The sequence below is a fragment of the Bos taurus genome, chromosome 24 (assembly GCF_002263795.3).
Source record: "Bos taurus isolate L1 Dominette 01449 registration number 42190680 breed Hereford chromosome 24, ARS-UCD2.0, whole genome shotgun sequence".
Taxonomy (NCBI): Eukaryota; Metazoa; Chordata; class Mammalia; order Artiodactyla; family Bovidae; genus Bos; species Bos taurus.
In genome coordinates, this window is record NC_037351.1 from 33,104,907 (window position 1) to 33,132,334 (window position 27,428).

The 27,428-nt window shown below is 47.4% G+C and overlaps 2 protein-coding genes and 1 long non-coding RNA gene across 6 annotated transcripts in view; 2 read left to right on the forward strand and 1 right to left on the reverse strand.

The window, feature by feature from the left end:
- NPC1 (NPC intracellular cholesterol transporter 1) overlaps positions 1-488 on the forward strand; it is a 46,701-nt gene extending 46,213 nt beyond the window's left edge. The window contains 1 exon segment of the mRNA NM_174758.2: positions 5-488. Within this exon segment, the coding sequence (NP_777183.1) occupies positions 5-87 (83 nt within the window). The 3' untranslated portion in view covers positions 88-488.
- RMC1 (regulator of MON1-CCZ1) lies at positions 428-22,626 on the reverse strand. Of its 4 annotated transcripts, NM_001205470.1 has the most exons (20): positions 22,383-22,626; positions 21,670-21,746; positions 19,097-19,181; positions 17,805-17,861; positions 16,351-16,437; positions 11,842-11,982; positions 11,439-11,542; positions 9,407-9,496; positions 9,211-9,316; positions 8,395-8,506; positions 6,479-6,523; positions 6,179-6,232; positions 5,413-5,541; positions 4,836-4,942; positions 2,991-3,110; positions 2,425-2,502; positions 2,023-2,127; positions 1,724-1,792; positions 1,415-1,640; positions 428-680 (listed from the first exon to the last, which is right to left on the reverse strand). In NM_001205470.1, the coding sequence occupies exons 1-20, from the start codon at positions 22,482-22,484 to the stop codon at positions 601-603; spliced, it is 1,974 nt and encodes a 657-aa protein (NP_001192399.1). In that variant the 5' UTR covers positions 22,485-22,626; the 3' UTR covers positions 428-600. The 4 variants fall into 4 exon arrangements, with proteins under 4 accessions (NP_001192399.1, XP_059736727.1, XP_059736726.1 ...); XM_059880744.1 differs by lacking the exon at positions 21,670-21,746 and having other exon boundaries at positions 502-680; positions 22,383-22,549; XM_059880743.1 differs by lacking the exon at positions 2,991-3,110 and having other exon boundaries at positions 502-680; positions 22,383-22,549.
- On the forward strand, positions 9,430-27,428 carry LOC101904227 (uncharacterized). Its single transcript, XR_009492713.1, has 4 exons — positions 9,430-9,516; positions 16,601-16,697; positions 18,218-19,747; positions 20,876-27,428. It is a non-coding gene; the product is annotated as an uncharacterized lncRNA (long non-coding RNA).

The window sequence follows — 27,428 nt, forward strand, 5'->3', positions numbered from 1 at the left end:
ACAGGCCCGTCAATAAATAAAGCCAAAAGTTTGACCACGCAGCAGCGATACAGAGGTACAGAACGAGAACAGCTCCTCAACTTCTAGCTGCCCCCTCCCTGAAGTGAGACTGTGTCTGCGGGTCGGTTGGTTTACAACAGCAACCGTGTTGTCGAGGCTCGGTTGAACCCTGGACGTGAGCAAGCGTCAGGCTACTTAACAGCAGCCGCTTTGGCTGTAGCGCTTTTAAACTCAGGAATGCAGACTCTGACTGGAAGCAGCATTACTGAACCTGGAGGCAGCCCCAGGGCGCTGGGGCACCTTTCCGTTCCCCAGGAATGAGGCCTGGTTCTCAGGCAGCCAGAAGGGGGAGCTAGGGAGCCTGCGGTCCGCTCACTGACACTTCCTAAAGGCCAATCAATGCAATGTTTCTCCTTTTTCAGGAGTAAGCCATCACACAAGTTCTACACCTTATTTTTAGTAACATTTGAGGATGTGGTAGATACATACTTTATTACAACATTTTGTAGTTTAAAGAGCTTTATTAACGCAATAAATTAACTTTGTACACATTTTATATATATATATATATATATATATAAAAAAAACTAGCAAGTGACCTCAGAACGTTGTAGGCCTCATTAGAGCTTGGTCTCCGAAAACTTGTTTGAAAAAAGCGACATGTTCTTCACAGTGTTCTCCTGTAAAGGAAAATGCAGATTTCATCTGTTAAAACGAGGCACAAAAGGAGGAAAACAAGGGAACACTTTGCGGCTCCTAGATGTGGATACTGGGTTTTAACTTATTTTTCTCTCATAAAATACTTTGTTTTCCTAAGCTTCTGAGTCATCCTTTCTGTTCACACAGCTCATGCCATCACAGGACTGGCTGGTGCCTTGACAGCCCCCAGCAACCCCGCCGTCTGCCCTGGGAGACGGTAGAGAAGCGGGGAGATCTGTAAACACTGGAAGCCCTGAAGGAGTCACAGGTTCCCCCATCCTGAGGAAAAGGGTGCTTTAGATTTCATAACTTTGGAGATTAGAGTGATTGGCCAATGCATCCTGCCTAAAAATGAAACATTAACAAGCCTCAGGCCATTGACAACCCTCTGCAGCCATTTCCGGTCTTGTTCCTAATTCTTCAGAAAGGGCCATTCTAGGCCCAGATGTCACACAGCTGTGCCCAGATGACACTGTCTCCACCCCATCACTCCCTGAAAGTTCTAGAGCAGAACCCCAACTCCATCAGCACCCTGAATCCACTCTCACTACAGTGAACAGGCTAAGGCTTATACGGGCTGGTACAAAATTTTGTTCTTTAAGAACTAGCCCAAGAGTTCTCCAAACCAAAAGCTTTCTCGCCCCACCCCAGCCGCCAGTGATCTCCTGGTACTGAATGTGGCTGCCCCACAGCTTTCTTGCAGCTCTATTCTCACCTGGTGTGAAACTAGGGTTCCCTCGCAGACGCTGGTTTCGCTGTTCAAAAAACCGGAATATCGTGTAGAAAAGCATGTGGTCTTCAGTCTGCTTTGCAGCATCTAGAAACTTCCGCGCGGAGATGTTATCATGGCCACCAATGCCCCGGATGAACCTTAAGGCAGCTAAAACTTGGTGTTTGGAAAGGAGAACTTCTACTATTTCATCATTTGCTGTGGAAAGTCGCTGGAAATAAGGTAGAAAGCTGGGTCAGTGCAAGCAGTAGGAACAGCCTTCTGTGTGGTTTGAAACTTGGCTGTATCAGTTACCTTCAGCATATCCAGAGACAGCTGGTGGGCAGGAGGATAAAAACTTTCTAGGGAAAGCAGCAGACAAGCCTGAAAGACACACGTTCAGACTGGATTCACAGTATGTTGGAAGGTCAAAGTATTTTTTTATACTTGTTTTTATTTGGCTATGCCAGGTCTTAAGTTACAACATGCCAACTCTTACTTGTGGTAAGCAGGGTCTAGTTACCCCACCAGGAATCGAACCTGGGCCCCCTGCATTGGGAACGCAGAGTCTAAGCCACTGGATCCCCAGGGAGGTCCCACTGGCCGGCACTCACCAGAGGCTTGGAGTCGCTGAGGACGTGGTACTGCAGGAACTGGTGCAGCGTGGAGAAGAGGCTGTGCTGGACGAGCGTCCTGATGACCAGCTCGTGCAGGTAATGCTGAGACAGACAGACAATGCCACTCAACTACAGACCAGAGACGCCGTGTGCCGAGGCCCACAGCTGCTCTAAGTGAAGCTCCCGTCACAATGAGAAGGGGGTCTATGTGCAGGAACGCAACCCTCAGCTGACACTGATCATCCCACTGAAGAATACAGGGTCCTGTGAGGGGGGTGACTCACTCTGAGCCAGGTGTGCAGACCCTTGTGGGATATTGAAAGCCACCTCAGTTAAGACAGTGATGCTGCTTTTACTCTAATGATTCCCTGTCCCTGGAACGTGGGCCCACAGAGGTACCTGTACTGTGATCTGAAACTGGTTCAGGGAGCGGATGTACTCCATGAGCACGGCGATCACGAATTTGTGCGGCGTCTCCTGCACAGAGAAGAATGGTTAGACACACATGTGACTCCTTGTTCACCTGCCCTCTGGCTTCTGCGGTTCCACTTGGCTGTGCTGTGTTGGACTTGGTCACTTCAGGCATGTCCAACTCTGTGCGACCCCGTGGACGGTAGTCCACAGGCTCCTCTGTCCATGGGATTCTCCAGCCAAGAATACTGGAGTGGGTTGCCATGCCCTCCTCCAGGGGATCTTCCTGACCCAGGGATCAAACTCGCATCTCTTACATCTCCTGCACTGGCAGGCGGGTTCTTTACCACTAAGCCACCCTCCAGACTCTCCCTGGTCTGTGATCATATTTAAGCTTGAGTATTAGAGGCCAAACGATGAGCATTCATTTAGTCCTCACTTGAATAGCTCGGTTACTCTAATCACATTCTGGGTTCTTTTTCCTCAATTCCCTTCAAGTATGATCACTGCCTTGGGAATCCTAAGCCCAAAGCAGGCTGGCCAGCCTCCCCTACCTTCTTCTCTGTGAACACTGACAGAACATGGGTGTACATGTCAGACTGGTCGACCACGGCCTGGGTGCGCACTGGCCTCCTGAGCAGCGGGCCACTCCGGCTCTGCCCCGCCTCCACGGCCTGCACACAAACCACAGACAGGATCTCAGGCATCTTCTGGGTAACGGCATGTTTGCAGTCAGCCCCAAAAGACCAAATTCCTAGATGCTGTGAGCCTGGGCGTGAGCAGAGGGTGGCACTTGGACAAACTGCAGTGCGGCTGGAGAGGGTGTTTGGCAGGGCAGAGCTGACCATCCTGAGGACACACCAGTGTTCACAGATGGAGCTAAAAAGCCTAAGACATTAGTTTTATTCAGAATTATTTTTTTTTAACCTCTTAAAATAACTCCCTAATATTGTTAATTGCAAACCATCTGGCATTTGTTGTCTAATTAAAATGGCTACTGCATCTTTGTTTTACAAAGCCCAGATCCTACACTGGGTGAAAAATACCTTACAATGAGTATCAATAGAATTTTTTTTTTTTGGCTGAGCAGCAAGGCTTGTGGGATCTTAAACCAGGGACTGAACCCGGGCCCTCAGTGCTGAGAACACAGAGTTCTAACCACTGGGTCGCCAGAGAATTCCCTCAGTAGCTTTTTAAATGGTAAGCAAGGCTCCCCAAATGTCACTGAGCAAGAAAGCCCTGTGAGATCTCGGCGACTTCACCTCACTTTGTAATGCTGACTCTGCGAGGGGGCACCTGCGAACCTCCATTTGCAGAAGCCCAACATGTTCCCGTGGTGGTGGTGGTGGACTGCGCTCTTGACTCCCACAGGTTTACAAACCAGAGCACCACAGCATCGGGGCTCACAGAGACTGCCCTCTGAGATCAGACCTGCTGCCCCCTCTGCCCAGAACACCAGCGGCAAGAACAGGACCACTCCAGAAGGGCGTGTGGCGAGGACAGGGCCACGCAAAGCTGCACGCTGCGCCTCAGCCCTGTTATCCCTGAGAAGCTAAAGGGAAGGGGTTCTGGGGGGTGTTACTGTTTAAAACCACTGCCATTTTTAGCCTTCGGACTACTCAGGTTCCTGAAGGCAAATAATTCATCCCACTTGTCCTGAACTTCCTTCTAGCTTCAGAATACACACTTATGAAACAGTATAGCAGACCCTGAGAAGCCTACCTTTCACAACAGACACTTGACAATTTTGTTTGTTTTTTTTTTTTTGGCCGCAAGTGGCATGCAAGATCTTAAGTCCCCAGACCGGGGGAACTGGTCCCAGACCATGCCCCTAGCAGTGGAAGTGCTGGGAGCATGGAGTCTTAACCACTAGACCACCAGAGAAGTCCAAAGAACACCTGAACCTACTCCAGGAAAAGCGCAGTGCTGATACTGAATCATCAGGATCCTAAAAGGAGCTTGCCTGAATGACAGAATAAGTCTTATTTTTATAGCTTTTCCATCCTAAAAGGAAGATGTGGCAAAATGATTTAATTACTGATTTACCAAAGTCTAGACTCTGGCTTGGCAGAAAGACATAAAATAATGCAAAATGAGACCGATTTTCTTATCTGTTACATAAAGGTAGACCAAGGATCTATACATGTGTATGACCAAACACAGATTAAAAACAACAGATGAAGAGGAAGCCATTAAGTGACAGTCAGCCTCTAAGCTCAGGGGACACGGGGACTCTTAAGTTTACGCTCCCTGTAAATGTCCACCATGCTCTCTGGCACAGGGCAAACCTCAGTGTTATCAATCTATGAGAATCTTGCTTATAATTACGTTGAAAATATACCCAGGGTGGGGAGGGGTGGAGCGTCCCACCTTGTATGTAAGGTGTACATACAACTTACCATCGTGTAATTCTGCTCGGCATCCAGGTACTTCTTATACTCCTGGTTGAGTTTGTCAAAGACGGTGGCTATCACGGGCAACGTCGCTCTGTCCGACTCTGTCAACACTGGAAGGAATCAAGGTTCACAGTGGTCAGCCGACACGCTAGGAGAGAAAGGACTCGTCTCCGAGGGTCACCAGGAGACATGACACAGTTTAGGGGCCGGGGGCCCTGAGAGGGGTCACCAGCCCTTGCCGGATACTAACAGAGGGCGTCAGGAGAGTCTCAGAGTATTAACAGACACAACGTCGTGAGTGACTTGGACTCAGAAACAAGTTTCTTCTCCAGCTGGAGAGGGCAGCCTCTACCCTCGGGTGTGCCCAGGTTTAGGTCTGTTTTTTAGTCTCTCCTACCCAAGAAATGTCTTGCAGGGACAAATCATTTTTATACCAAGCAGCCTTTCCAGGGGGTTAAATGATGCCCCTGTCACTGAGCCCACAGGCTGCAGACAGAAGAGTGTGGCCCATCTTGCGGTGGGCATGCAGGCCGTGTCAGGAATCAGACGGAGAGGCTGAAGGCCCACCACCCCTACTTACTCTGTGAACACACAGACAGGATGACCATCTTGCACTCCTTCCTCTGCAGGAGGAAGTCCATGAGCCTGCCTTTATCTGGCAAGAGGTTCACTATGGGCTGCAGTTTCACCTGGAGGTTCCAGAGGTAACCTGTGGCGAGACGGCATGCTGAACCCTGGCTGCAAACCAGAGCAGTGGCCCCAGAGCTGCTTCCCTCCACCTTCCCGGCAGGCGGGGTCAGGGATGGGGGGCGGTGATGCTGCAGAGCTGAGTCAATGTATGCACTCAACACAGCCCAGGCTGCGACGCTCAGGACACCCACACCAGAGTGGGACTGCAGCCAACGACCTCTGCGTGTTGGCTGATTCCTCAGAAGAACCCTCCCTGCACACTCGTGGAGCATCCACTGAATACAGGCACCTCCTCCCCTTCAGCGCTGATGGGAGAGCAGGTGGCAGCCCAGGCACAGACTCTGGTCCTGGGCTCCTCTTCTGCTCTGACTCGTTAGTCGAAGGCAATTCCGGTAGCTCCCAAAGGAGCCCTGGAACCCACCATCCTCCCAGCCCTGGGCACCCCCAGTCCTCGAACCTCCCAACACCCTCACTGCTGGGCAGTGGGCACAGTCCTCAGTGGGACTCTGGGAGAGAATTAAAGGCTTCACTGGAAATGTCCAAGTCAGCCCTTTCTCCCCAGGGCCGGCACCGAGCTGGTACCCTCGAGACAGACAGGAGACCATCCACAAGCTCGTCTTTCTAACAGGACACCCCCACCCGCACCCCAGACCCACCTTGACTCGCGCTGATGATGATGTCGGGCTGGAAGACGATCCACGATGAAGAATCCACACGTTATAGGAAACACTACTCCAGGAGAGGAGGACAGGAGGCAACCCAGCTCCCATGAGCATCCTCCCCACCCCTCACCGCGGCCCCCATGGAGGCCCGGCCCTCGATGAGAGAGAAACCCCACTGGTGCTTTCCATAATGTAATTCACCCAATTTGGAGGCTTGGACCTCCCTTAGACCCCTGTGTAAGGAGAGGTGACAGCTCCCCTCCCCGGCCCGGCCAAGGCCTTTGGAAAAGATACAGAGTTTACACGGGACGGGGGACTGGCTGGTCACAGGAGCCGGACCTACAAACAGAGAAGGCACGTGTGTAAGGGCTAAGTAACCCAACCAGAAAGTGCTACCAGTACGACACTTAATACTTCCTAAAGGCTTCAGTGCGTGTTCATTCGACTGCAGTTAAGTAAGGAGAAAGTGAGTTGGCATGTCCCAAGAGGGAAGTCAAGAACAATCCATGAAGAAGTCTTAAAGGAAGAAGTCTTGAAAGAAGCGGAAAGTGGGTTGAAGTTTCTTTCGTGGCGCTGTCTTGCTTTTTTACACACATGCACAAGAAAGAACTGAAAAAGTCACCTGGGTGAGTTCAGATTGAAGACAGGTTTTAATCAGCTGGTTAGAAAAGATGTTTACTTTGTACAGACTTCCTCCTCCCACCCCCACCCACCCCAGCTCCCTGGCCCCGCCCCATTAGAGGACCAGGCTGGAATGTTTAGAGTTGTTTTTGCCCCAATTACCAGCAGTTACTTTTCATGCTGAGTAAGCCATCGCAGACACCAGCCATTCATCTGACACCATCTACTCTAAGTGCTGACATCTTTCAACTACCCTGGGAAAAGGAAGAAGCTGGAAAGAACACAGAAGGCTGAGACCTAATCAGATGTGAGAACTACAGCCGACCCTCAAGGCAGGGGTGAACTCCACAGGCCCGCTTACACAGGGGTATTTCTCAACAGTAGAAACCACAGGACTGCACGGCCTGTGGGTGGCCGAGTCTTCAGGTGCAGATGATGGGTATGGAGGACTGACCATCAGTTATATGCAGATTAACCCTCACTGTTGAAGGGTCAACTGTAGCTTGTTCTCAAACTCTGCTCAGCTGGCTGATCCTGCAAGTCCCAGTGCGCAGGCACGAAGCAGCGCTCTGGCTAAACTATCAGCAAGAGCCTGACCTGATTCTTCTCATGACAGGTACTCGGACGTCCTGTCAGTGGGTGAGGCCAACCCAAAGCTATCTGAGAAGGGTTCCTTTAAGAAAACGCTCCTCCCAGAGTTCCACATGTGCACTTCTGACTCTGGTTTATACATGGCAACGACAACCAACCTGCTCCAGACTCCCCTCTCCTTGAAAAAGAACATGGTCTGAGTTCTCCCCTGCAGTCAGTCACAGTGAGTAAAAGCAAAAGGAACGAAATGGCTTTTCCCCTTTTCTGACATCCTGACCTTCTCTCTCCTCTGACTTCTCACTGCCGCCTCTTCGGGTCGGAGGATGGGTTCAGAATAACCTCACAACTACAGCCTTAACACTTCCCATGACCACCAGTCAAGGGAAGACAACAGTCTTTGTCATCATAGTGACACAGAACATAAGAACGATAAAGAGAAGTGATCCCAGGTTAAATAACAGCCATAAATAGCAAAATTTAACCACAGGGTTACCAAGCAGAGACAAACAGAAACGTCAGCATCTTACTCAACATTAAAAACTTTGAGCTTCAGTGCGTAATCACAATGCTCCATTGTAAAACTCAGAGAAAAGAATCATTCTGTTTTCTTCAAAGGGAGATTCACGTCACTTACAAAACGCTTTTCATGAGAACACAACTTTAACTTATAGACTCAGTAGTGTTAGTCGCTCAGTCATGTCCGACTCTGAGACCCCAAAGACTGTCGCCCGCCGGGCTCCTCTGTCCATGGAACTCTCCAGGCAAGAATATTGGAGTGGGTTGCCATTTTCTTCTCCAGGGGATCTTCCCAACCCAGAGACTGAACTCGCACCTCCTGCGATGCAGGCAGATTCTTTATTATCTGAGCCACCAGGGAAGCCCAAGATTCAGTAGTGATGTTAGAAAAAACAGACAGGACCAGCCCTGGGAAAGTGAACAGATGTGGGAAGCCCTGGGCCTGCTCCCCCTTCCATCCACACACGGCGACCCCCTCTTACCTGCTGCGGGGATCTGATAGGGCTGGATGGATCGAGCTGGGAGCACCGGGTGATGCAGAGTGACAGAGCCATCGAATTCCCCCCTCAGCCTGATATCAAATATCACCGACGTCTGGCGGGCAGAAAGACAACCGCGTGGAATCAGTCCAACAGACCGCAGCTCCACCCGCCCTCTCGGGACCTCACGTCTTCTGTTCAGATCGGCTGAAGGAGCCTCGTGTCTGCGATCAACCCCTGTATGCTGGTGCCTATCTGAGGAGGACTCTGCTGCGACATCACAGCTCTCCGCCAGCTCTCACATGGATCCCCACATCTATGACTTGCTGCCTCTGAAGGGCTCCAGTGGTGGGAACACAGCCTTTTCACTTTAACTTGCAACATCTTCATTAGTTAACAACACAGGTGTCACCAGCCTCCAGGAGGGAAGTGGCTTGTCTCCCACCAGACACCCAGCTGACAGGCATTCTAGTGCTTTCTCTGGAGCCACATGGCCTCAAAACCACCATCATTTACACTCACAAAGGAAGTGCAAGGCTCAGGGGCTAACGAAACACAGTGGTTCGCAGGAATTCCTGGCTTAGATGACTCAACCAAATGACTATTCCCAAGTTTGATCTCATGTGTGTTATTTTCTGAAACAGTATTTAATTCCCCTAATCAACTGGTAGGGTTTTCCTAAACCATCTACAAGACCAAACCCATTTCTACCTGGAAGACCAAAACTTTGAGCATAAAGAGCATTTTTTCTAGTCTTTTTCAGAATGTTTTGTCCATTTCCACAGCTCCTTGGAGCAGGACATGCCCCTACACTCATACCTCTGTGTCCTGATGATGAACCACGACCAGGTTGTCCACCACGTTTAGGGCAAACTTCCCTGTCCGGTTTAACTTCAATATGTGCATCTTTTTACAGGCACCTTCTCTGTAAGACAAGAGAAAGGTCACAAAATAGATCAACAAGCTGTGGTTCGTATTTTAAAATTGGAGAAAAGGGAAGACAGCATTAGCGTACCGTGGTAGGTGATACAGGACCACCTCTGCTCCAGCGCTGTTGGAGGTCCGAGAATGATGCCTCAGGAAGAGAACATACAGCTGGCCGTATCTATCAGAGAACAAGGAGACGTAAGTCACGCTGGTCATCTGACATCCTTCCATTCTAAATGCTGAGTTATAAGGCCATGCTGCTGCTGCTAAGTTGCTTCAGTCGTGTCCGACTCTGTGAGACCCCATAGAAGGCAGCCCACCAGGCTTCCCCGTCCCTGGGATTCTCCTGGCAAGAATACTGGAGTGGGTTGCCATTTCCTTCTCCAATGCATGAAAGTAAAAAGTGAAAGTGAAGTCGCTCAGTCATGTCCGACTCTTAGCAACCCCATTGACTGCAGCCCACCAGGCTTCTCTGTCCATGGGATTTTCCAGGCAAGAGTACTGGAGTGGGGTGCCATTGCCTTCTCCGTTATAAGGTAAGTGAATTGCAAGATACCCAGTCCATCAGATATTCTGCATGAGATATTCTGCAGCCAACAGAAACATTTACAAAGAAAGTGCAATTATCTTAAAAAAAAAAAAAAGAAATCTAATATTAAGTGAAAAAAGGGGGATGCAAAACTAAATACAACTTGATCACAGTATTTAAAAAAAAAAAACAACCTACAAACTTATGCAGCATGTCCAAAACTACTGGAAAGAAATACAGGTTGTTAATAGTCCTTGAGTGATATGCTGTGCTCATGTGCTCATTCATGTCCAACTCTTTGCGACCCCATGGACTGTAGCCCACCAGCTTCCTTTGTCCATGGGATTTCCCAGGCAAGAATAGTGGACTGGGTTGCCATTTCCTCCTCCAGGGGATCTTCCAACCCAGGGGTTGAACCTGAGTCTCCTGCATTGACAGAGGGATTCTTTACCACTAGCGCCACCTGGGAAGCCCAGAGTAATATGCCAAGTCCATTTTTCTTTTCACTTTCTATGATTTACCAGTTTTGTAAAATGAATACATTCCTTAATCATAGGAAAGGATAATCATTTTGTATTTTTAAGCCTCATCTGATAAGTGCTGCTGTGACCAGTTCCTGTAGGCAGGTTTTTGTTCCAGGAGTTCACACTGTGCTGGGTCCTGCCTCAGGGATAAGAAAGAGACAGAGGGAAGGGTCTCCTTTTGCAAAGACTTCTCATTTTATCTTTTTCTACACCATCATGCCTCAGATTTCTTTAAAAAAAAAAAAGCATTCTAAGTGCTAAACTGATGCTGGGAGGGATTGGGGGCAGGAGGAAAAGGGGACGATAGAGGATGAGATGGCTGGATGGCATCACCGACTCGATGGATGTGAGTTTGAGTGAACTCTGGGAGATGGTGATGGACACGGAGGCCTGGCGTGCTGCGATTCATGGGGTCGCAAAGAGTCGGACACGACTGAGTGACTGAACTAAACTGAACTGAAGTGCTAAAAATATTTTACCATTTGGAAACCAGTTTTAGGCCACAGAAGAATCAGAAGTAATTTAGAAGCAAAGTGTTGATAGTTGTTGAATTTGGGTATATAGGAGATTCTCTGAATCAGTTTTATTTTTGTGTTTGATATTTTCATAATAAAGTTTTTAAATTGAGCTATCTACATTTCCAAATGAAAATAAACCTTCCTACACAAATAATTTAGGGCTACATCTGTTAGATAAAAAATGTAAACTATGTTTTTCTTTAGAACAAGTATGATATATTTTATCTAAAAAAAACTTTGATAAGCTTCAACTCAGAACTAAAAAAAATTTCTGAAACTGAGAAATAAATTGGCTCAGTGGTCTCATTTTATCAGACTAATGTGGTGAAAAAAAACTTCTCTAAGATCACAAAGTCAATAAAATCAGAAAAGAATGTCCGGAAGATGAGGAGCTTTCTATATTCATAAGACCCGAAGTGGAGAAGGGGGGTCCTTCTCGTGTGTTCTGAGGCTACAGGAGCCAGGGCAGCCCTGGTGTGCTTACAACCTCCTATCATGACAGCACTGAAAACAATTATGAGGAGGAATTCTCCCAAAGGACAGACATACATTGTCGCCATGGCAATATCTCTCTCCGAGAGGCTCAGTTTAGTTGACTTTGGGGCAGCTGGTAATTCAATCTCAAACTTGGGCAGCTTCGACATGGTGCCAGCCTGTTTGGGGGAGAAAAAAGTTTTTGCAGAAGCTTATTAAGCTTTCTGATGTTCCAGCACTGCCCACATCAAAGCACCGAGGATACACATGCACTGAGTCTTCCCCTCCTTTTCAGGGTTCCAGGGGCCTGGCCTTAGGATGCATTCTTGATGGAGATGGGATGGGATGGGGTGCCCTCTAGTGGTCAGAAGGGGTGAGGCTCTTGTTGGAGGAACTTGCCCCTTTGAAGTTAGAGGATCAGTTAGGCTGTTGGAGGAACAAGGTCAGAGGACTTTTTTAAAGGGAGGCCGACCCTTACCCGGAAGTAGAAGGGCTGCAGCACATTTCCAAGCACTGTGGTGGACAGCAGAATCACGGAGCCCTCGGGACAGTACATGTACCAGTTCACGTTGATGTTCTGGCTCTTCAGGAGCTTCAGATTCCGCTTCTCTGGTAACACCTGACACAAAGTTCAAGAAACAGAAGCTTTATTTGAAAACAGCAAATGGGAAATTCCCTGGTGGTCCAGTGGTTAGAATTCTGTGCTTCTGCTGCAGGGAACGCGGGTTTGATCCCTGGTCAGGATCCTGCATGCCTCAAGGTACGGCCAAAATAATAAAAAAGAAAATACCTCAAAACTGACATAGTACACAAAGAAAATCATAAAAAGCAGCAGTTTGTAGTTAAGTAGGAAAAAAATCATTTTTATTTATTACAGCTACCATTCTTCCAGCCTTGTGCTTATTAACACTTCCAAATCTTAGCTCATTTATTCTTTCCCTGTCCCCAAGGGCTGGGCATCATTAGGCTGATTTGAGGGGAAAAAATAAGGCTCCAAGGGGCAAAGGAACCCGTGACAACCCAGGCAGCCCACCTCACTCCAGGGCCGCCCAAGCCCCCACATTCCCACATTCCCAGGCACCATCCTCCCAAGGGTGGGGAGCAGCAGCATCCTTGCTTGTCATGGATCCAGCGAAATAAACCGACGCCCTGGAGCCACATGCACCAGATCAGCCACTGCCCTGCCTGCAGAATCAGCCTTCGTCCTGGTCTCCCGCTCAGTCTGAGGCTGGGGGTAAGGGGGTATCCTTCTTCTAACAGACATGTTCATGAGACTCCATGTGCAAACCGAGTAACTGTCTTATAATAACAGCACATTTAAAATATACTCAGAATCTCCTGATACATTAAGGAGTGCTGAATGGAGCCCAAAGATGATGTTAATGCTCCCAGAACACTGCCCTGAAGAACTGACTTGGAAGTCAGCACTGGGGGCATGGGTTTCTTGATGATCCAGGGATAATAAAATAAAGATGTGTCAGAGTCCTCTTTCTTTCTAACTTATTTCTTGAAGATCTTAAAACCACCTAGATGACCTGAACCTAGATAACCTGAATGTACACTCTTCTACTATCTACAGAAAGATATACTTTCTGTATAGAGTGTAGAATGTACACTCTTTCTATATCTACAGAAAGATATACTTTTAAATGACTGCCCCAGGAACCCTTCTGTAAAGCCACAATCCTTTCCTTGCTAGTCACAGGCACAAAATTCTATTTCTGTGCATATGGGATTCAGGTAGCTTTCCTTTCTGCCAGTCACTGAGGTTCTGATAACATACCTCCAGCAGAGTACCACGGCATTCACAGCATCCTGTGTTACACGGGTGTGCCTCCTCCATTTGTATATTCTAAATTAAATTACACTGGTTTTGTTGGGGCAACAAACTTAACACCTGAAAGAATTCTAACCCTCTCCACATTGGCTCCACTTAAGAGATTTCAGGAGCTTTCTCAATAGATCAGGCAGCTGGAACAGATTAATACATTATTGACCAGGGGCTTTTTGCAGAAACTAAGGCCTGTGGCCAGCAATTTGTTATGTAAGTTAATATTGAAACACTCTGATCAATTATGTTCCGATAACATAAGATGCATTACTACGTCAGTAAGTTAGTTATTGAAAGATAAAGTCCAATGTAAACAAAAGAGTGAAAAGGCAACCTACAGAACAGGAGAAAGTATTTGCAAATTATCTGATAAAGGGTTAATATTCAAACTATACAAACACTTCCTACGACTTGACAAAAAGAAAATAACCCAATTTAAAAACAGAGGGGACTTCCCTGGTGGCACAGTGGCTAAGAATCTGCCTGCCAATGCAGGGGACAGGGATTCAATCCCTAGTCCGGGAAGATTCCACGAGTTGCGGAGCAACTAAGCCCACGTGCTACAACTGTTGAGGCCTGCTTGCCCTAGAGCCTGTGTTCCACGAGAAGCTGCTGCTGCTACTGCTGCGAAGTCACTTCAGTCATGTCCAACTCTGTGCGACCCCAGAGACGGCAGCCCACAAGGCTCCCCTGTCCCTGGGATTCTCCAGGCAAGAACACTGGAGTGGGTTGCCATTTCCTTCTCCAATGCATGAAAATGAAAAGTGAAAGTGAAGTTGCTCAGTCGTGTCCGACTCTTCATGACCCCATGGACTGCAGCCCACCAGGCTCCTCCACCCATGGGATTTTCCAGGCAAGAGTACTGGAGTGGGGTGCCATCGCCTTCTCCGCCACGAGAAGCTACTCCAATGTAAAGCCCAAGCACCGCAACGAAGAGTAGCCCCCGCTCACTGCAATTAGAGAAAGCCCTTGAGCAGCAACAAAAACCCAGCACTGCCAAAGATAAATATTATTTTTTTAAAAAGAGGAATAGACCTCATCCAGAGCACGAACAAAAGGCCAACAAGCCGTGAACAAGGTGTACACCATCACCAATCAGAGAAATGCAAATCAAAACCACAATGAGATACCATCTGACACCCAGCAGGATGACTGCTATGGATAAAACAGAAAACAACAAGTGTTAGTGGTGAGATGGAGAAACCGGAACCCCCGTGCACTGTCGCCGGGAATGTAAAATGGCATAACTGCTCTGCGGAAATGCCTCAAAAATTAAAAACAGAATTATTATGTGATCCAACAATCCCACTTGGGGGTTATATACCCAAAAGACCTGAAAGCAGGGTCTCAAAGAGATACTCACACACTTGTGTTAATAGCAGCATCATTCACAATAACCAAAAAATGGAAGCAATGCCAGTGTCTGTTGGTAGATAAATGGACAAACAGAATGTGGTGTATGTACTCAATTGAATATTTTTCAGGCTTGCAAAGGAAGGGAATTCTGACGCATGCTGTAACATGGATGAACCTTGAGGACACAATGCTAAGTGAGACAGGACGGTCAGAAAAAGACAAACACTGTACGATTCCATTTATAGGAGGTAGAGGACCTTAAAGCAGACAAATTCATAGAAGCAGAAAGGAAACCTGTGGTTACCACGGGCTGGGAAAGGGGAAACGGGGAGTTGTTGTTCAATAGGTACTGAGTTTCAGTTTTACAAGATCAAAGTTCTGGAGCTCGTTTTCACTACAACGTGAAAATACTTAACGCTCATGAATTATACACTTAATGGTTAAGATGGTAGATTTCATGTTATGTGCTTTTAATCACAGTTAAAATCTGGGACATCCCTGGCGGCCCAGTAGTTAAAGCTTCCAATGCCAGGGGCAAGGGTTCAATTCTTAGTAGGGGAACTAAAATCCCACATGGCACAGCCAAAAAATAAAAATAAATAAAATAACAATATTAAAAAAAAATTTTTTTAATATTCTTTTTAAGATAAAAAGGCAATTCATAAAACAGGAAACACAAATGTACAATACACAAAAGATGCTTAGCACCCTCCTAATGAAACACGCAAATTAAAATGGCTTTCCACCTCTCAAGATTGGCAAAAGTCTACAGATTTATGATATCTAGCTCTGCTAATGGTGTGGAAAATGGAGATTCCTGTATTGCTAGTGAGAATGCAACTTCTGGAAGAAATTTAACAGTATCTGTTCAGGTTTTAACTTTTTATTCTTAATTTAGTTCTTACTCCCAATTTATTTTTTGGCCTTGTTGCTGGCATGTGGGATCGCAGTTACCTGATCAGGGACAGAACCTTCAACAGTCCCACCCCACACATACCACCCGCTGGAAGCAAGGAGTCTTAATTACTGCACCACCAGGGAAGTCCTGTTCAGCTTTTTAGTTATTGATACTTAGATTACAATTGCCCTTCCAAGAATTGTGTCATCTAAGAATATAAAGCAACGTTTACAAGTTCATTCACTGCTTGAACTCACTACAGAGTTGTTTGTAATAACTAGGAGACAAAGATGTTCATGAACAAGAATTGGTAAAACTGTAGCACATCTACACACCTGAATACCAGTCAGAATAAGATATGGTAGGATATCTAAGAAATATCCCTATGCAAAAATAAAAAGGTGCCAGTCCCCAAAGTTTATACAATATAACCATATTTCTAAGTGTAGGAACCAAGTGGAGGAGCAGGCACCAAATTAGTTCATAATGGTTACTTCCAGGGATTATGGGGGACTTTTTACCTTCCATATAAAGTAAAGGTAACATCTGAATGTTTTACAAAAAAATATATATTACTCGTAATTAGAAAGAAAAAAAAAACCCAAGTGAATTCAAAAAGCTGCCAAAACATGATCACAAGCCTTGCTCCAGAACAGGTAAGTAATAAACGTCTGTTCCTGGTTGTTTGCTAAGTCCTATCTGACTTTTTTGTCACCCTGTGGACTGCAGCCCACCAGGCTCCTCTGTCCATGGGATTTTCCAGGCAAGAATACTGGAGTGGGTTGCCATTTCCTTCTCCTGGGGATCTTCCTGACCCAGAGATTGAACCTGTGTCTCCTATATTGGCAGGCTGATTCTTTACCACTGAGCCACCAAGAAAGCCCAAGTAATAAATATAATACCTGGTAAAATTCGATTCCTTGATCTGTGATGAAGACAATTTCAGTAGAACTGGTCCAGCAGAATCCTAGTATGTTGGCATTTTTGGTCTGAAAAGAATTGCAGAAAGATTTTTTTTTAATTAATAATAAAAAAAAAGAATCTGTAATTTTTTTCAAAAGTTTAAAGTACCTTGCTGTTTATATCGCTTTTTGATAAAAGTTACCAAGATTTGATTACTTATGAACAAATCATATTTTCTGTTAAATACAGTGTTCCCAGATATCCACCTGAAACACCTCACTGAAGCACCTGAATGTGAAGTCCTTCTTGTCAACAGGATGGGGGAGGAACTGAGTTTGGCAGGAAGGTAAGTGCCCAGCACTCTGATACCAACCTCTACCTTTAGAAATCAAAAGACAGCTGATATGCTGAGTCAAACACATCATAAAAGCTAGTGGTATAAAGGTCTAAAGGCCTAAAGATTTTCTGTGGCAGTTACCCAAAGTGGGGTTGAAGATCCTGAGCCCTGCCCTGAGTCACCTAGTGAAGAGCCACGCTGGGAGCCTCAGGGCAGCCAGGCCAGGACCAGGCTCTGCTGCACAGAGCAACGGAGTCTGCCAGGGGCTAAGGTGTCTGCAGATGGGCCCCTCTTTGCTGAGAACCCACCAGAAGTACTAGTCACTCAGTCGTGTCCGACTCTTTGTGACCCCATGGACTGCCAGACTCCTCTGCTCATGGGATTCTCCAGGCAAGAATACTGGAGTGGGTTGCCCTTTCCCCCTCCAGGGGATCTTCTCGACGCAGGGGTCAAACCTGCATCTCCTGCTTTGCAGGCAGGTTCTTTACCTCTGAGCCACCTGGGAAATCAGGAACCCAGGTGGATCCCCAAGTAGCAAAACCATTACAAAGATGTGCAAAGACAAACCACTACACCAGCAGCTTCTGCTGGGTTTCCTAGGTGCCAAGATGCTCTCTAAGCTGAGCCCCCTCTAGCTCATCACGCCCAGCAAATCTGATTAAAATGGATTAGAATCTCCACTGACGGGAGGGACGGAAGAGGAAGGACACGAGGAGCGCAAGTCCAGACAATATCATCAGGAAACAGAGGGAAAGAACTCCTTTTTCGAAAACCTCCGAAGAGGCTGCTATGAAGGGAATCCAAGGTCTGACCCAGAAACGCCACCCAGCGGAGAAGGGCAGGGGCCACAGGAAGACAACAGCCACCAAGGGCTGAAGGGGCTTGGTGTTCAACATCGTCCATCCATTTAATCCTGCCAGCTCCGTCTTACAGCTGAAGAAATGCACTTTAAAAAATTTAAAGGGTGTCCGAAGTCAAAGCCAACGTGAGGCAGATCCCAGGGTCCAAGCACAATCTAATTCCACATCTGTGCTCTCAGTCACCCGGCTACCCTGTGCCTCTGGCCTTGGAGTTTACGCCCACCAGCTCAGACAGAATCACCCCATCGGCCCATACCTTGCACTCCTGAGTGTACTCCAGCTGAGAACTATCCGGGATAAAATTAGAAAAGTCCTGAAAGGAAAGAAGCACACAAGAGGAGAAGTGTGGATCTTCAAGTACAAAGAGACAAGTGGAAAAAGACAAATTTAAAAAGTGGTCAGAAAAAAAAAAACAGACAAAACCCCAAAGACAGGAAAAATAAAACAACCGATCTGGACAAATTGCCCCGTTATCAGCAGCAGGTTGACAATTCCAATTTTTAAAATGAGTTAATCCAAATATTGTTAGGGTTCAGAAACTGATTTTGAAAATGCATTCCTCAAATGACTGACTTCAGAGAAATGGGTTGCTATATTTTACAAGAGGCTTTCCAAAAATTTTAGCAGTTAATACTGACAAAAAGAAACAGGATTTGCCTTTCTCAACAGCTTTTTCTCTACAAATGGCGATGGTGAATACTGACGAAAGCCAAAATGCCAACAAGCTGCTCCAGATTTGAATATCTGCTCTTAGATCAAGCATTCAAAGATGAGAGAAATGAAAATATGAAGTTACTGAGGTAAGGCTAACTCCCAAAGTTGCCAAAAATATGCTTTGCAAAATCTATGGTTCCAGTTATCCATCAAAACAAAAGATGCCTGATGTTCCAAATAACTTTTAAAAAAACTTTATGGGGATTCTCTCCAATTCCAGGGGTTAGGATGCCTCACTTTTATTGCAGGGGGCCCAAGTATGGTCCCTGGTTGGGGAGCTAAGCTCCTGCAAGCCACGTAGCGCAGCAAAAAAAAGGAAAAAATTAAAAAGAGGTACATTTAAAAAAAAAATTTTAAGTCAAAAATGACAAACTAAGGCTGTTAAGTATTTATCCATTTAAATGTCTTTCTCATCTTCAAGAATCCAAAAACTCCAATACAGTGCAGAATGGAACTACAGCTTCCATGAAATTAAAATAGAAATGGGTCCTTTAACACTGGAATTCTGGAGTTCATTCTCTTCCAAATGTACTTCTGGTTTTATATTTCCCTATTCCGTATTTCTTATTATTTACCGTGTATCTTTCTTTGGTCTATTTTCTTTGCTCTCAAATGTCTGACTCTTTGCGACCCCATGGACTGTATTCTGCCAGGCTCCTCTGTCCATGGGATTCTCCAGGCAAGAATACTGGAGTGGGTTGCCATGCCCTCCCTCCAGGGGATCTCTGGTGTCTCCTGCATTGCAGGCAGATTCTTTACCACTAGCGCCACCTGGGAAGCCCACCAAATGTACTTCTAACGTCCTTTTCTTTGTACTATAAAGATATGTCTTACCACGGTCTTTGAGGTCCTCTGAACAGCCAATATCTTATTTTCCAAGGAAAACTTGATGCACTTCACTTCTCCTTTGTCCTCCATTCTTTAAGAAGAAAAAGCAGATGATGAGTTGTACAGTTCATGACTGCATTCTAGCTTCTATCATTTTATGAGAAGAAAAAAAGACAAGTTAAATATTCAAGAAGCAGCAAATCTTAGTTTAAAATGATAATGATGTTTCTGAAGCTTATAGGACCTCTTTTCAAAGAGCAGAGTCCACCTGGCAACACGAGACAGAAGAAACTGACCTAATTGCCGTAACAAGTGACTAAGGAGTTGCAAACACTGCACTTTCACCTGAGCCTCGTTTCAGACGTCACTGAGTCTGGACCCCAGAGTAACTTTCTCCACACACTGCCGCCTTCTCTCTCCATTGCCTTCACAGCAACGCCTTTTTTCTCCTGAGATGCTGGTAGCTGTGAGATATTTACTTACTTATTTCTGATTGAAGTATATAGCAGCACTTTTGAAAAAGGAGTCTACTTTTTCGCATCCAGCACCCCACAGGCTGCGCCGCGAGGACGCCTCCACCTCCGTCTCACAACCACTTCAAATGGAGGTCAAGAGGAAGCCAAGGTCTGGATCACTGGGGAAACTCTCGAAGGAAAGGTATCACTCCCTGTCCTGATTATGGTGATGGTTTCATGTATCAAAACTCATCAACTGTGTATGTCAAATATATGCAGCTAGTAATAATTAGACCATAACAGAGCTATTAAAAGTAGCAAGACGTTTTTAAAACAGGGTAGGGAATTTCCTGGTGGTCCAGTGGCTAGGACTCGGCACTTTCACTACTGGGCCTGGGTTCGATCCCTGGTCAGCAAACTCCGATCCCCCAAGCCGCTCAGTGTGGCCAAAAAAATCAAAGAGGGTAAACTTGGTATCTCCGCTCAAGTCTTCCTGAGCCCCCTGGGCTAGATCATCATGGCTTCACCCCCACTTTCCACACCCAAGCGACCAGCGAGTCTTACCCCAGACCTTCCTAAGCAACCCCGGAGAGCCTACTGGATGCCAGTCAACACTGTCTTTGGTTTACACTGCCTTCAGGCAGGTTTCCACTGCACCGGCTCAGAGCGCAGCAACTAATCAAGCTTCAATGCTGCACCAGTGCACTCTTCCCAAATACTGATCTTTTCGCCTTTTTTAAACAATCTAACATAATGAGATGAACCCTGAAATCCACAGCAGAATATAGAGGGTTCAAGCCGACTGCTGTCAGTGGCCACACCACCACCCACGCCTTCCCTGCGTGAAACCTCGTCTTCAGTCACACAGCCAGGGAATCCCCCCCCCAACAGGGAGACAGCTTGTCTTCATGTTCTCTCCATCCAGAAGCCTCCTGTCCACCTAGAAGCCTCCCTTTCAGGCCTCGATCCTCTCTGAGGCCTTCCCCCTCCCAGGCAGTGGTCTTCCCCAGCCCGTCCCAAGATAAATGTCCATCTCTTCTCTGTGCCTGCATTCTGAAGAGAGGGTGATTACAATATCTATCACAGGAAATACTATGCGTCCACTCCCTGCCTCCCAACACTCAATGTATGGGTCTTCCAAAAGGGGGTTGTGCTCACATGCTCAGTGGCTCTGTCCTGTCTGACTCTTTGCGACCCCTAAACGGGGCCAGGCTCACTCAAAGCCTTCACGCACCTGGAGCCCAGCACACTGCAAGCAGTGTTTTCCCAACAAAGGATGATCAAAGAAAAAGAGGCTGATTCATTTTCTACTTCAAAAATTGTTTTCTAGGGACTTCCCTGGTGGTCCAGTGACTAAGAACTCCGTGTTCTCGATGCAGGGGGCCCAGGTTCCATCCCTGGTCAGGGAACGAGATGCCACATGCCACAAGGAAAAGAACCCACACGCTGCAACTAAGACCTGGCACAGCCAAATAAATAAAAACCTAAAAATAAAAACTGTTTCCTAGTTACACAGTCCAACTGTAAAATGTTTTTAAAGTCACCACTGAACTGAGGATCAACTCTGTACTTTCCCCTCTGTAATCACAAGAGTTAAGGTCATCAGATAGTTTATCATCCAAACTGAGATAATTCTGAAAGTGAAAGGAGCTGCTACCCATAGTTACACCGGTTCCATTGGGATATACTGGGACATCCAGTCCCCTTAAGTATACTGGAAGCTGAGGTTTTAACACACATGATTACATGGCAAACACTAACCCAGGAATCTCCTCCATCTCCCAAACGCTCTGGAAAGCCCCTGAGTCAAGAGGAAATAAAGCCCCTCTTCCACCAAGAAACCAGAAATACAAACGCTGACGCTCTGACTGGTTAATTTCAAGAGACACGAACTAGAGTATGTGGATCCCAAAACAACAAGTAAAGACTGCACACCTTCACTCTTGACAGGAAGTCCAAGGATATCCACCAAGACTGTATAGCAGGTGTCTGCTTCCCTCTTCCTACAGGCAGGGATGTGCCCCACACCCAACATATAAAACAAGCTTCTAAATGAGAAACAGATAAAAAACACCATTTTGTTTACACGTTGAAACAGTCTGGAAACGTCAATATGATAATTACCTAAATGAGATGGGATTCCTGTCATCGGGGCCTTTCACTACCACTCCAGTGGCTCCACCAGATCTAACAGCAAAAACCTGGGAGAAAAAGCAGCGACGTTTTACCATGCTGAACTCTGAAAGGCTCCAGACATCTATACCCACCTGCGAGGATGATTTCTGCTACGCCCCACCCTGGGTTCAGCTGAACTAACGTGGCACTTAGCAAACTGCGGATGCTTGGTGTCCACATGAATTTTAAGAAACAACAGAGTAGTGACCAAAACAAGCTACCATTCGGCACGCTGCCCGCCGTGCGAGATCGGGTCGGTCCTGGAGGCTGCAAGCTCTAACCCGTGAATGCACTTACGCACACCCGGCTACTTAGCCCCGGGTTTACAAAATTCCCGAGAACAGTGAAAATCTCAGCGCCTAAATCCTTGACTGCAAGGCAAACTGATGACGAGAAGGCGTCGGGGAAACACCTGCGTGCCACGAGCGGACCGCAGCGGCCGAGGGGCGCCAGGGTCCGCCCGGCTGTCACTTCGGGGGAGAAAGCCCTGGCCGCGGCAGAGCCCGGTCACTCGGATTTCTCACAGGACGGGACTGGCGCGGCGGCCCTAGGCCTGATCCCCGGGCCCCCGGCCCCGGCGCGCGGAACACCCGGCGGCATCGGGGGCGGCTGGCAGGGCGCGCCGGGCCGCACAGGGGAGAAGGGCTCGGGCCGGCCCGGACCTGCTTGTTGGCCTCGTCGAAGAAGACGCAGTTGACCGGGTTCGCCTTCTCGAAGTGTACCGGCCGCTCGCACAGTTCCAGGTAGTAGTCCTCCTCGCCCATGGCGGGCGCCGCGCCGGCGGCGGGGGGCCCGGGGGCGGCCGCCAGCGTGAAGCCGGTAGAGCAACACCGGATGTAAGGAGTCTGGCCGGGCGGCGGCAGCGGCGGCGATCTCGCGGGCGCTCAGGCCGCTTCCTGGTGCCACGCCCCTTCCTGGTGCCACGCCCCCAACCCTCTGGCACGTGACCCGCAGATCTCCTCGCTTAAACTGGCGACTAACCGCCCACCTCGTAGCGGTGGGGCCCACCGGCCGGAGACCAAACCGGGCTCTCTGCGGGAGGCTCCTCCCCTTTGCGGTGGGGGCGGAGCACCAAGGCTGCCCAGCCGGCGGAGGTTGGAGGGCGGAGGGGCGGAGGGCCTGACAGAGAAACTCGTTTGGTGCAGTGGGCGGGCTTGGGCGCCCTGGCGCCCAGCCGCACTTTTCCGGGCGGTCGGTGGTCCTATCTCCCTCTCGGTCACAGGAAGCTTGCGCAGTGCCGCGTGCTCGTGTGGGGCAGGGCTGTCGCCTTGTCTTAGGAAAGTGCATCCTTCTAGAGCCTCTTACTAAGGGAGAGCATGGTCAGCGCCTGGATGCTCTGAGCGTGTAACGGGGAAAACTAGTTTAGACTGCGGGTCTGAAAGCCTCTTGATGGCTTTGATACTTGAAGGGGATGGGGTAAGTAGGGGGTAGCTCCTCATTCAAGGGATAGAAGAGAGAGATGGGAGGGAAGAAGGGAGAAGCACAGATGACCCCCTAGTTGTCCGTTCTCAACAAGCAGATAAATTTTGACACCATTCTCTTAAGATACAAAGTAGCTTGCGACGTTTGGCAGGGAAGTAGGGAAGGTCAAGAATTGGGTTTTGGACACGTGAATCCGAAGATAAATGATAGTTACACAGATGGATATATGGGCATCCCTGGTGGCTCAGACGTTAAAGAATCTGCCCTGCAATGCAGGACACCCAGGTTCGATCCCTGGAGGGGTTAAGATCCCCTGGAGAAGGAAATGACAGCCCACTCCAGTATTCTTGCCTAGAGAATCCCTTGGATGGACGAGCCTGGCAGGCTACAGTCCATAGGGTTGCACAGAGTCTGACACGACTGAGCTACTAACACACATATAGGTCTGAAGCTCATCAGAAGAGTGACAAAACTGGAGACAGAAATTGGGAGTTATTGGAATGTAGATGATATTTGAAGCCATGGAATTGGGTGGGATAACCTAAGACAGGTGCATAAAGGAAAACACACACAACCAGCCTTTCAAGGCCAGGAGCAGGAATCCCAGAGGACAAGCAGAGCCTGCCAGAGAAATAGAAAACCAGGAGAGGTTCTCTGTGGAGCTGAGTGAAGAGACTGGGGAAGCAGGTGTGGTCTGCTTTGACGAAGGCTGCTGAGAGGTCAGCTAAAGAGAGCCCTGCAGATGTTCCAGGTTGTCACCCTATGACCCTTCCTGAGACAGACCCCTCCCTTCTCTCCCTGCTGTTGCTCTTCTCTGAAATACCCAGATAATAGTATCTCATGCATATTTCCTGTTTTTCAGATGCTGCCCCATCAATCACCAAACAGCTGTCATCAGCATCCCCAGAGTCCTCCACGTCACTATGTTTGTGACGATTTGTGAAGGAACCAGAGATCAAATTGCCAACAGCTGTTGGATCATCAAAAAAGCAAGAAAAACATATTGACTATGCTAAAGCCTTTGACTGTGTGGATCACAACAAACTGTGGAAAATTCTTAAAGAGATGGGAATACCAGACCACCTGTCCTGCCCCTTGAGAAACCTGTATGCAGGTGAGGAAGCAACAGTTAGAACTGGACATGGAACAGAAGACTGGTTCCAAACAGGGAAAGGAGTACATCAAGGCTATATATTGTCACCCTGCTTATTTAACTTACATGCAGAGTACATCATGAGAAATGCTGGGCTGGAGGAAGCACAAGCTGGAATCAAGATTGCCGGGAGAAATATCAATAACCTCAGATATGCAGATGACACCACCCTTAAGGCAGAAAGTGAAGAGGAACCAAAAAGCCTCTTGATGAAAGTGAAAGAGGAGAGTGAAAAAGCTGGCTTAAAGCTCAACATTCAGAAAACAAAGATCTTGGCATCTGGTCCCATCACTTCATGGGAAATAGATGGGGAAACAGTGGAAACGGTGACAAACTTTGTTTTGGGGGGGCTCCAAAATCACTGCAGATGGTGATTGCAGCCATGAAATTAAAAAACTCTTACTCCTTGGAAGGAAAGTTATGACCAACCTGGATAGCATATTCAAAAGCAGAGACATTACTTTGCCAACAAAGATCCATCTAGTTAAGGCTATGGTTTTTCCTGTGGTCATGTATGGATGTGAGTTGGACTGTGAAGAAAGCTGAGCGCTGAAGAATTGATGCTTTTGAACTGTGGTGTTGGAGAAGACTCTTAAGAGTACCTTGGACTGCAAGGAGATCCAACCAATCCATTCTAAAGGAGATCAGCCCTGGGTGTTCTTTGGAAGGAATGATACTAAAGCTGAAACTCCAGTACTTTGGCCACCTCATGCAAAGAGTTGACTCATTGGAGGATACTCTGATGCTGGGAGGGATAGGGGGCAAGAGGAGAAGGGGACGACAGAGGACGAGATGGCTGGATGGCATCACTGACTCAATGGACATGAGTCTGAGTGAACTCCGGGAGTTGGTGATGGACAGGGAGGCCTGGCGTGCTGCGATTCATGGGGTCGCAAAGAGTCGGACACAACTGAGCGACTGAACTGAACTGAACTGAAAATCACTGCAGGTGGTGATTGCAGCCGTGAAATTAAAAGATGCTTGCTTCTTGGAAGAAAAGCTATGACCAACCTGGACAGCATATTAAAAAGCGGAGACATTACTTTGCCAACAAAAGTCCATCTAGTCAAAGCTATGGTTTTTCCAGTAGTCATGTATGGATCTAAGAGTTAGACTATAAAGAAAGCTGAGCATGGAGGAATTGATGCTTTTGAACCGTAGTGCTGGAGAAGACTCTAGAGTCCCTTGGACAGCAAGGAGATACAACCAGTCTACCCTAAAGGAAATCAGACCTGAATATTCATTGGAAGGACTGATGTTGAAGCTGAAATGCCAATACTTTGGCCACCTGATGCAAAGAACTGACTCATTTGAAAAGACCCTGATGCTGGGAAAGATTGAAGGTGTGAGGAGAAGGGGACGACAGAGGATAAGATGGTTGGATGGCATCACTGACTCAATGGACATGAGTTTGGGTAAACTCTGGGAGTTGGTGATGGACAGGGAGGCCTGGCGTGCTGCAGTCCATGGGGTTGCAAAGAGTCGGACACGACTGAGCGACTAAACTGTAAAGTCACTGTGTTTCCCAGAAGTGTGCAGTGCCTCTTAATCATGCCCTCAATCTCATGAAATGTTGTTGATATTTATTTTTGTAATTATCTGGTTATAATCTGTTCCTGTTTTACTTCGAGAGCAGGGGCTGTGTCTTGTGTTACTCAGCCCTCACATCAGTGACCTCCTCATTTCCACCTCTGCTGCTGCTGCTGCTAAGTCACTTCAGTCGTGTCCGACTCTGTGCGACCCCATAGATGGCAGCCCACCAGGCTCCCCCGTCCCTGGAATTCTCCAGGCAAGAATACTGGAGCGGGTTGTCATTGCCTTCTCCGATCTTCACCTCTGAGCACCTGGAAACCAACATCTCTAAAACAAAACTCCTGATCACCCCTCACCAGGGTCTTCTCCAAGGGTCCCCTACCCCAATAAAGGCACTGTTACCAAACTAGTCAATGACCCATGCCGGGGTCCTAGCCTGGGCAAGACTCACCTTGACCACGGAGGAGGTTCTTTTTCCAATCAGACTGGCCCAGCCAGTAGCAAAACAGATGCTGAGACTGGAGCAACATAAGCTTTATTTAATGGCCAAAGAATGGAGAACCAGGAACCTAGTTTGCAAACTTCTCAACCTGATTTGGGTGGAGACACCAAAAATATAGAAGGGTTGAGGAAAAAGGGAGGAAATTGGAAAGGGTGAGAGGAATACATGAGTTATTCAAGAACAGGTATGTGATTTTGACCTGAAACTGATGCAGCTCTCCTTTTCAGTCCTCATATGGGGTTTTCCAGTTGTTGTCATGGCAACTGTCAGCCCTCTTGGTGCTGGTGGGCGTATCATTTAGCTAATGTATTACTGTGAGCCTGTAATCAGGCTCAAGTGCCACAGGAAGTCAAATCTTCTACCATCTTGGGCCTAGTTGGTTCTAACCAGTTCTTATTTTTTCCTCTTTGCAGCTTCCTTTTGAAACTTAAATATTCATGATCAGTCATGTACGACTCTTGTGACCCCATGGACTGTAGCTTGCTAGTCTTCTTTCTGTCCATGGGATTTCCCAGGCCTTGATACTGGAGTGGGTTGCCATTTCCTCCTCTGGGGGATCTTCCCAACCCAGGGATCAACCCTGTGTCTCCTGCATTGTAGGTGGATTCTTTATCCACTGAGCCATCGGGGAAGCCTAACCCCAATAAATGGAAGATGTCAGTATTCCTCATTCCAGAAAAGACGACCTAAAGCCAGATTAAAAGAACTGGAGAAGCTCATCAAGAGATGACTTGAGCCCAGATTAAAGGAGTGCAGGTCCCCCCCACATCCTAATCTCATCAGCAACCCCACTCTTGAACCACTGCTGTAAAACTCCTCACCAAATCCACACAGTTTTTGAGGCAGGAGCCCACTCTATCCCCCTTTGCCTGGCAGAGCAATAAAGCTATTATTTTCTACTTCCACCAAACTGTCTCCAAGTTTCAATTCAGCACAGAATTTTCAGCAGCACCGCCACACCTGATAATTCTGTTACCAGAAGGCTCTTGCTGTAAATTTCCTGTGTTACTTAGGTAGATGTTTCCTTCCTCATTTCATTTCTGTAACAGTTTATGTTTCTGTGTTTCTTTAAAGATTAAATTGAAGAATGGATGCAAA